The sequence below is a fragment of the Oratosquilla oratoria genome, chromosome 19, assembly GCF_046742065.1.
Source record: "Oratosquilla oratoria isolate Oo_2021 chromosome 19, ASM4674206v1, whole genome shotgun sequence".
NCBI lineage: Eukaryota > Metazoa > Arthropoda > Malacostraca > Stomatopoda > Squillidae > Oratosquilla > Oratosquilla oratoria.
Window position 1 is genome coordinate 740,768 of NC_134795.1, and position 10,000 is coordinate 750,767.

At 44.7% G+C, this 10,000-nt stretch overlaps 2 protein-coding genes across 2 annotated transcripts; both read left to right on the top strand.

Annotated features, from left to right (window-relative positions):
* The first annotated feature begins 7,344 nt into the window (after window positions 1–7,344).
* On the top strand, window positions 7,345–8,610 carry LOC143035976 (uncharacterized). Its single transcript, XM_076203250.1, has one exon. It carries the CDS (start codon window positions 7,345–7,347, stop codon window positions 8,608–8,610), a length of 1,266 nt encoding a protein of 421 aa, XP_076059365.1.
* A 7-nt stretch (window positions 8,611–8,617) lies between these two features.
* On the top strand, window positions 8,618–9,775 carry LOC143035977 (ATP-dependent DNA helicase Pif1-like). Its single transcript, XM_076203251.1, has one exon. It carries the CDS (start codon window positions 8,618–8,620, stop codon window positions 9,773–9,775), a length of 1,158 nt encoding a protein of 385 aa, XP_076059366.1.
* Window positions 9,776–10,000: the final 225 nt, after the last annotated feature.

The following is a 10,000-nucleotide window of genomic DNA, read 5'->3' on the forward strand; positions in this document are numbered from 1 at the left end:
TAATAATAAATCAGACAGACAAATTATAACAAAACAAAAACAAATAATATAACATAAATTATAATCATTACAGCATCTTACTTAGTTTATTCCATTCATTAACTACACGGTTGGCAAAGTTGTTTCTACCTACTTCCAAATTGAATCTATTTCCGGACAGTTTGAGACCATTGTTTCTTGTCTGATTCTCATTCAATGTGAAAATTTGGTCACTTTTGATGTTGTCAATTCCCTTTAAAATCTTAAAGACCTGTATCAAGTCACCTCTGAGTCTACGCTTTTTTAGGGAAAACAGATTCATGTGCTTAAGTCGATTTTCGTATGATTGATTTTTGATATTTGGAATCAGTTTTGTGGCTCGCCGTTGTACTTTTTCCAGTCTGTCAATGTCTTTAATGAGATTCGGTGACCATACGGAAACAGCATATTCCAAATGTGGACGAACTAACGATTTATATAGCTTGTTAATGAGTGATGGACTTTTGAAATCAAAAGATCGCGCAATCAATCCCAGAATCTTATTTGCTTTCTCAGAGGCTGAAATACACTGCTTGGATGATTTGAGGTCGTTACTGATAATTACGCCGAGATCTTTTTCACTATCCACTTTTGTTAACGAATTTCCAAATAACTTGTAATCGTACTTACTGTTATTTTTACCTATGTGCATTACCTTGCATTTACTTGTGTTAAATTTCATTAGCCACTTTTCAGACCATTGCTGTAATTGATCTAAATCTTCTTGAATATCTAATTGGTTTGAGTGATCATTTGCCACTCCGCACAGTTTTGTATCATCAGCAAATTTGGAAACAGTAGATTTTAGTCCATGGTCTATATCATTTATATATACTATGAATAGAAGTGGCCCAAGAACGGAACCCTGAGGAACTCCACTTGCAACACTTTTCCATCCAGAAGTTTTTCCATTTAAAACAACTCTCTGTTTTCGACCTTTCAACCAATTACTAGTCCAACCTAATAGGCTACCACTTATTCCATGCAAAGCTAATTTAGTAAGTAGTCTTTCGTGTGGGACGGTATCAAAAGCTTTTGCAAAGTCTAGATATATTAAATCTATATTGTTTCTTTTGTCATAATTCGAGATAACTGTGTTGTAGAATTCGAGTAAGTTAGTCACGCAAGAACGTTTCCGTCTGAAACCATGCTGGCTATCATTTATCAAACGGTTACTTTCTAAATGATATTCGATATCATCTCTGATGATAGTTTCCATTATTTTTCCTACGATCGAAGTCAAACTTATAGGCCTATAGTTATTTGGTTTCTTTTTGTCACCTTTTTTGAATATGGGAGTAACGTTAGCTAGCTTCCATTCTCTTGGGACATCTCCGGATATGATGGATTTCTTGAAAATAATTTATAATGGAACAACAATCTCATTTTTCATTTCCTTTAAGATTCTTGGATGCCAACCGTCAGGCCCTGGTGTTTTATTAACTTTGAGTTTGTCTATACACCTTTTGATTTTTTCTTTTGTTATATTTACCGTAGTGAGTAAGTTTACCCCAGACTTTTCACAGGTTTCAGTTTGGAATTCACTTTGAGGTGTTTCGTTTACGAATACCGAGCTAAAATAATTGTTTAAGATATTACACATTCCTTCATTTGAATATTCAAGTTGACCGTCAGCAGATAATAGTGGACCAATGTGATTCCTAACAACCTTTTTATCTCTAATGTAACTATAGAATTCTTTGGGATTCTCTTTGGATTTATCAGCGATGTTCATTTCGTATTGTCGTTTTCTTTTTCTTATTGTCTTTTTTAAATCTCTCTGTATTGATACATAACTTTCATAGTCATTAGATGCACCCGAGCACTTATATTTCTTATAAGCCTGTCTCTTTTTAGCAATACTTTTTTCAGTTTCTTTGTCGAGCCACTTTGGGCGAGCCTGATTTGGGGGACGTCTGTCCTTAAAAGGAATGTAAGTTTGAATCATCTTAGTGAGCGTATTTTGAAATATTTCCCACATCTGATCTACAGGCCTTTCGTTTAATTTTGCCTCCCAATCTGTAAGCTGAAGCTCCTGACGTAGTTCTATGAACTGAGCTTTACTGAAATTGGGTATTTTAGAAGCACAAGTATCTATTCTAAAATTGTTTAGGAGTTTGAATCTGACTAAATTGTGATCGCTATTTGCAACAGATTCACCGACTTCTACATCAGTTACACACACACACACACATATATATGCGCACTTATAAAGTCTGAATACGTTTACAATCTTCTATTTTGTACATACATTGCGTTGAATTCTCTTACACTAAACTTTAACTTCATGATAGATTATCAATATCAATTTTATATCTTTGATAATGTACTTCCTCTCCTTAGGCCTTAAATGATAAATCCTCCTATCATACAAAAGCAAACTCACATTCGTACCAAACTCTTTCTTGAACATGTGTGGTTTCGTCCTGTCACTGGGTAGTTGGTTTATCATCACCCTATACAGCACTCGTCATATTGTAACAGCTAACTGATGCAGTGTAACCTATGATTTCATCTGCTAGTTCCTGTGAAACCATATTAGTTTTCATTCATGACCATTTCCTATTGTCATAACATTTTCCATCAACTTCGGTCCGCTATATCTTTTATTTAATTTATCCTGTTCCAAATATATATTTCCTGCCTTTAAATCACCTTATCTGATGACTTTTCTCCCATTTACCGTAACTTTCATTTGTTATTGTTTATCAAATCATAAAGATTATCGTGCACTTTAGAAAAAGTGCACGATTTTTGGCTACCAATCTCAAACAGTTGTTCATTTATGCCGGTTACTTACTATGACGTCTTCCATAAACTTTGAACTGTTGTATTTCTATGAATTCTGTGTCATTCTAGATAACTAATTCTTGTACCTAATTCACTATCTCTGACAATTTTTCCTGTCATTTGGTTACAGTTTTTCTATTAGTAGCCTATTTCTCGTCCCTTGATAAGTTCTTTAATCTATTTAGTTATCTAGTATATTTATTTATCTATTAATTCTTTTTTTTTTTCTTTTTCCGTTTCCTCGTCTTATTGTCTTTTCTTCTTCTTTCAGAAATAAATCGGCCACTATTTGATCCTTCTTTGATGGCAGACTTTACAAGATAGTTTTTTTATCTACATTTTGACCTTCTATAAAACTATGCTTTATTTGATGTAACGTGATATACATTTTCGTTATCATCATCTAGATTTTGTCTACGAAACCTACACCTCACTAAGCGTAAACGCGTCTATTTTTCCCTTTTTTTTTTTATTACGTTAAGAACGATTTTCAGTGTAATGATGGTATCCAAGTATAGAGGGCATGGGGTTAATATACAATTGTATGGGGAGAAAATGGTGCAAGTAGAAAGTTGCTGATATCTGGGAAGCGTTTAAATGAAAATGGAACACTGGAGGAAGAGATTGGCCGGAGTCAGAAGAGTGGATTAGGTTTATGGGTGACCCAAGAAAGGTATGGAGAAATAAGAGAACGTCAGAGGAGGCAATAAAGGGGATATATGAAGCAATAGTTTTGCCAACTGTTATGCATGAGATTGAGTCTAAGCTAATGATTGCAATAGGATATGGGTGGGCAACCCTCGGCACGCCTGCAAAACCTGGCACACTAATTACTTTTTTCCGGCACGGGAAACCCAGAACTCATCTAAGAAAAAAAAAATAATAATAATAATAAATATCCCATATCTTTTGTATGAAAATTAGTAAGCACATGCTGCGCTGGGGGAGGGGTAGATTGGGGCACTAGAGGTGATAATTTTATTCCGTTGACACGCGAGAAATATTTGTATAATTAATTTTTACTGATTTTGGCACCCGCACTTAAGAAGGTTGCCCACCCCTGCAATAGACCAGGCTTTTACTGCCTCCATCCCCCGTCCCCATCCCCCATCCCCCGTCCCCCATCCCCCATCTCCAACCGTTCACCCCCAGCTTTCCACACCACACTCACCATGTATGGGTATTGCTCATCGGAGACATACCATGTTTCATTCGGCTGACTGACTACATAGCTTTACAGATATGAATTCATATTCTTATTGAATACGTTTACAATCAATAATATAATTTTTAAACCTTGACCCGTTTTTGATTCGTTTCCCGTTTCGGTCGCGCACACTACGAAAAGCGGGACACCCCCGCTATAGGTGTTTTTCGTATATGTTTTTCTCTAATCACCCTTAAATGTTCCAACGAACCCAGTGTCCTTCTTAGTAGGGGTTCAGGTGTTACTGCGAGATGGCCGGAGACACCTTAAGAAAGCGGAGAGGACGCCATTTCTGGGGATGGATAACGAAGCAGAAGAAGATCCCGAAGGAGGAGCTGCAGAACGACAGCAAACGGATGAAAGCTTTAAAAGAGGAACACAAGAAGGAATTTTCTCACCTCTACGAGGACTTAAAGTGTTTTCAAGTGAAAGAATCGATAGGGATCTTCCATAGAAAGCTGTTGACTTTAAACGAGCTACTGAAGGAGCGGAAAGATTTAGTTTACGACGACGAAGGCCTGCTCGATTCGTTGGAGCCATCCGGCGAGGTGATCTCCGAAGAAAGAGCAAAAGGCTTCATGAAACATTACTTTGCCGGCTACAAAAACTTCAGGACCAACGGAGGCGGGAGTGATCACACACAATACCAGAAATACTACATAGAGAGGTCTTTAGCCGCTAAAAGCCGGTTTAATAGAGCAAGAAAATACGCCATAAAGGCAGCCCGGCGAAGGTCCGGGGGCGTTCCCGTGACTGTGCCCGAAGAAGAAGAAAAGAGAGCTGCGGAGCCTCCGGGAGACGAAGAGGAGGAGAAAAAGATGGCGGAGCCTTTGGAGGTTGCGTCTTCCGTTCCCTCTTCTGATTTTGGTGTCGGCCCGCTAACAGAGGGGTTGAGGCTGATGGCGAGAGAAAAGGAAGTGGTCGAGAAAAGTGAGCTAGAGCGGAAGAAGGCAGAGAAAGAAGAACGGAAAAGACAGAGAGAGCAGAAGCAGGCAGAAAAGAGGGCAGAGGTAGAAGAGCGGAAAAGACAGAGACAGCTGAAAAAGGCAGAAAAAGAGGAAGAACAAAGAGCAAGAAAAAGGAAACGAGAGGAGAAGAAAGCGGAAAAACAACGAAAGAAGCAGAGGACCGCAGAAATCAATAAGGAGGCCAAGCTGATGAGATTGCGTGAGAAAGACCCTGAAGGTAGCTTCCTCTTGCCCGGGCTGTCCGAGGATGCAGAAGTACGTGCCGGAGCACTAGAGAAAATAACAAATGCACGCGAGAACCGCAAAGAAATCACCGAGAAGCCAGTCTTCGTGGAAATGAAAGAGCGAGTTTTAAGCACGTTTCCCGGATACATCTCCGAAACCAGCGAAGCGAGCGTTTCCTGTACACTCGGTGGGCGAGTTGGGTGAATACAAGTGTAAGATCTGTAGAGCGCTCCTTTACAGGGGAGAACGAAAGACCATCTGCTGTAACGGAGGAAAAACACCCAAATCGGTGTACGAACTGTCGCCCTTGGGCGAGGACATAAAGGGCCTGTACGATGGCTCCTCCCCTGAATCTAAACACTTTCTCGGAAATATTGTTGGGTTCAATTTGGTGTTCTCCTTTACGTCTTTTGCGACTTCGGGTGTTCTGGAGAACAAGAGAGAGGCCGCTATGAGTTTCAAGATACAGGGGAAAATCTATCATCGCTTAGGGCCCGTGAAGCCCAACCTCATGGTCGCTGAAGACGTGATAAAACGTCTGGGGCAGAAAGACGAAACTCCGAAGAAGCCGTTCTGGCAGTCTTCGGCGGGTTTCCTGGATCTCTACTTCTACCACGACAAAAAACAGCAACTGAAGCTCCGGTCTGACCGAGTAAGTTCTTACGTGTCTGAGCGCAGGGAACGCGAGAACAAGCAATACAGGAGGAACGAAGACATTATAGAGACGCTATACACATACTTCGTTAACAAAAACGCAGCTCTGAAAGAGATCCTCAGGGAGGCGAAGACGTCAGCGGAGCTGGTCCGAGCTCACGTCGACAGGTACGAATCCTTACCGGATGTCGTCATCGATCTCAAGACGTCGAAGAACGTCTCTACGAGCGAACACAAAGGAGTCTACCATTTGCCGACGGCGACATGTCAAGTAGGAGCGATAGTGAATATGGGGCGAGACAGTAAACTGAGTGTCAGTATAGCGTCGCCTTTACCCGGAGCGAAATACGCTTTGAGAAACATAAGCCATGTGAACTACTTCTACGATCTCTTCCAGTATCCCATGTTGTTCCCGAACGGGGATAAGGGGTACAGTGTCGAAATGGAAAAGGAGGGCTCCTCGAAAAGGCTGACTGCGTTAATGTACTATTCGGCCCTCTATATGGAGAGAGAAGGAGTCTTTAACTATCTCACGAAGTGCCGGCGCCTCTTCCAGCAGTTTGTCGTCGACAACTACGTGAAGATTGAAACTTCCCGGTTGAACTATATCGAGAACGAGCACGGTATGCGCAAGGAAAGGGCCGATATGTTGAACTGTAGCAGCAAGAGCGATGTCGGGCAACGTGTAGTGCTCTCGCCGTCGTTCGTCGGCGGGCCGAGATACATGAAACAGCGTCAACAGGACGCCTTAGCGTACGTTACGGCCTACGGGGCGCCCGACTACTTCATAACCTTCACGATGAATCCCAGATGGCCGGAGTCGGCAGGGGGCGACAGGCCGGATTTGATAAGCAGGGTGTTCAAGTTGAAGCTAGACAGCCTAATGGACGATCTGACGCGCGGAAAGGCCTTCGGAGCCGTAAAGGCGTACCTCTACAGTGTGGAGTGGCAAAAACGAGGTCTCCCGCACGCTCACATACTGCTCTGGATGGCCGTTCGTGTGACCGCGGATACTGTGGAGCAAGTCATAAGAGCCGAGATACCCGACAAGGAAAAGGAACCGAGACTGTACGAGACGGTTACTCGGTGTATGATACATGGGCCCTGTTTGGGCTTTGACGAATCGCAGTCCTGTTGCCAGCAAAAGGGTAGGAAACCCGGCCAGTGCGGTAAGGGGTTCCCGAAGAAGTGCAGAAACGACTTGCTCTTTGGAAACAACGGCTACCCCGAATACAAGAGGCGTCCCATAGGAGAAGGAGGAAACTCCTTCACGCTCAAGATGAAGGATGGACCCGTCACCATAGACAACTCCTGGGTCGTTCCGTACAAACCCCTTCCTCTGTCTAAAGTACAATGCTCACATCAACGTTGAGTGTTCCAATTCCATAAAGGCGATAGCCTATGTGACAAAGTACGTCAACAAGGGATCGGACAGAGTGCTGTTCACAAAGACGACGGGCGAAGGAGAAAACGAAGTCGTCAATGAAGTTAGGAATTACCAAGAGGCGAGGTTCATCAACTCTAACGAGGCCACCTGGAGGATCTTCAGTTTCGATATTCATAGATGCTCCCCTGCGGTTTTTTATGCTGGATCTACATCTCGAGGGCGAGAAATCCGTCTTCTATACTGATAGTATGACGGCCGAACAGGTGGAAAAAAAGGTTAATGCCGATACTCACTTAACTGCCTTCTTCAAGATTTGCCGGCGGGACGAGTTTGCGAGAACGCTATACTATTACCAGATGCCCCTGCACTACGTATACAATATTAGGACGAACAGATGGGAACAACGGAAGACGGTAAGGGGCAGTCTCGGCCGCATACGAGCTGTGACCTCGAAAGCGGTAGAACTCTTTTTCCTGAGGCTGCTCCTAACCCATAAAAAAGGCCCCACTTCGTACGAAGATCTCAGAACGGTAGACGGAGTCATGTACGACACAAACCTAGAAGCTGTGAAGGCGTCGGGCCTGCTCTCTGACGCATCCGTTTGGTCGGAGACGGTAATGGACGTCATCAACAGCACTAACGACAGGAGACGGCTTCGGGAAACCTACGCGTGCATGTTGGTCTTCACCGACGATATGCAGGATCAGTCTGTTATATGGGAAGAGACAAAGGACTACTTCTCCAGCGATTTCCTGCAAGCGGCACGCTTGACGGATTACAACGAAGACATCTACCAGGACGCTCTCGACGACATTCAGCAACATGTGCTCAACTGCGGAGGTGGCTCGATTACCCAATACGGCCTCCCCGCTTCCAGAGGGGGGGCGAGACCCTCGAATCTCCTGAGAAGAGAAAGGGCCTACAACAAAACAGCGCTGAAGGAGTCTGTTGAGGAAAAAGTTAAGCTTCTCAACAGCGGTCAACGTGGCGTTTACGAGCATGTGATGCATCGGATCGAGAACGGACACCGCTACGGGCACAACGGAGTGTTCGTCAATGCTGCCGGCGGGACCGGCAAATCTTTCCTCTTGAATCTGTTACTCGACACGGTCCGTTCCCGGGGGAAGATCGCGTTAGCGGTCGCCTCATCCGGTATTGCGGCAACAGTCCTCTCCGGGGGCCGCACGGCCCACAACATGTTCAAGATCCCGTTAATGGAGTTTGACGAAACTAAAGCGTGCTCCGTCAAGAAGAACACGGAATTGGCGAAGCTCCTACAACAGACCGAGCTGATCGTCTGGGACGAAGTCGTAATGGCGAACAAGAACATGCTGACTGCTGTGGATATCACTCTCTCTTAGAGACATCATGGACAACGACGAATTCATGGGGGGCAAAGTGTTTGTGTGCGCAGGAGACTTTCGTCAGATCTTGCCGGTGATAAGAAACGGAGGGAAGGAGCAGGAACTAGCCCACTGCATCAAATCGAGCTACATGTGGGAAGGGCTCGCGAAGATGCAGCTTACGGAGAACGTCCGTCTCAAAAAGGACGACGTCAAGAACAGCAAGTTCGCGAAGCAGCTGTTGACGATCGGGTCTCGCGAAAGCGGCGAGATCTACTTCGGAAGGGGTTTCGGTGTGCGAGCGACTTCGAGAGAGGAGTTGGTCTACAAAGTTTACGACGACTTCGGAGCGAACCACTTGAACCTTTCCTACTTCGAAAAGCGGTCGATAGTCTCGCCGACCAACGACGACGTCGACTCTGTGAACAAGATGATCTACGATCTCAACCAGGAAAAGGAGGTCGTGTACTACAGCGCGGACACGCCGTTGGATCAGGAAACGGATATCCAGGTTTCAGTGTTCAACTCCATGACCAGCCCGTCTGTGCCGTTGCACGATCTGAGGCTGAAGATCGGCTGTATCGTGATGGTGATGAGGAACATCTGTCCTCCTATGATATGCAACGGAACACGTGTGATGGTCACTAACCTCAAGAAACACATTGTGGTGGGGAAAATCTTAGGGGGTGCTTATCGGGGTGAACAGGTATTGATCCCGCGAATTGCTCTGGAGTCGCAGGACACTCCCGTGCCCTTCAGGCGAAAGCAGTTCCCGATAAAGTTGAGTTACGCTATGACGATCAACAAGAGCCAGGGACAGACTTTTGATCGCTGTGGGTTACTGCTGGATTCTGTACATTGCTTCGCGCACGGTCAACTGTATGTAGCCTGTTCTAGAGTAACGAACTGGGACTCTTTGGTGTACTATACGGGCTGGCGAAGGGCTGGAAAAAGTGTTGCCCCCCGGCCTGCTGTTAACGTGGTGTACAGAGAGTTGTTCGAGGATTATTTAGAGGGAGAAGAGGAGGAAAAGGGGCCCACAAAAGCGTCTTTAGTTGCGGCTACCCGCATTCCCGAGGAAGTGGACGAGTCCGACAGGACAAACAACATCCCGGAAGACATACACAAAATCTCAGAGGAGGAATGGCGGAATATGTTAGCGCCCGACTGTTCTCGAAAATAGAAAAGCTGGAGGAAAAGCTGAAGAAGGAGATCGAGGCTGTGATGGTGGCTTTAAACCGCTCTAGCGATGACGAAAGTAGCTCCGATGGCTTCCCGAAGAGAAGCCGTGAATCCGAAGAAGACAAAGAAGAGGGGCACTCTTCAGGGGGTTATGTTACTTCTCCGCCTTTTCCTAAGAAGGTTAAAACAGGGGCGAAGCCCTAGGGCGCGAAGCGCCCGCGAGCGA

Coding starts and splice junctions, on each gene's coding strand:
- LOC143035976 (XM_076203250.1), top strand. CDS start 7,345: ATGAAGTTAGGAATTACCAAGAGGCGAGGTTCATCAACTCTAACGAGG.
- LOC143035977 (XM_076203251.1), top strand. CDS start 8,618: ATGGACAACGACGAATTCATGGGGGGCAAAGTGTTTGTGTGCGCAGGA.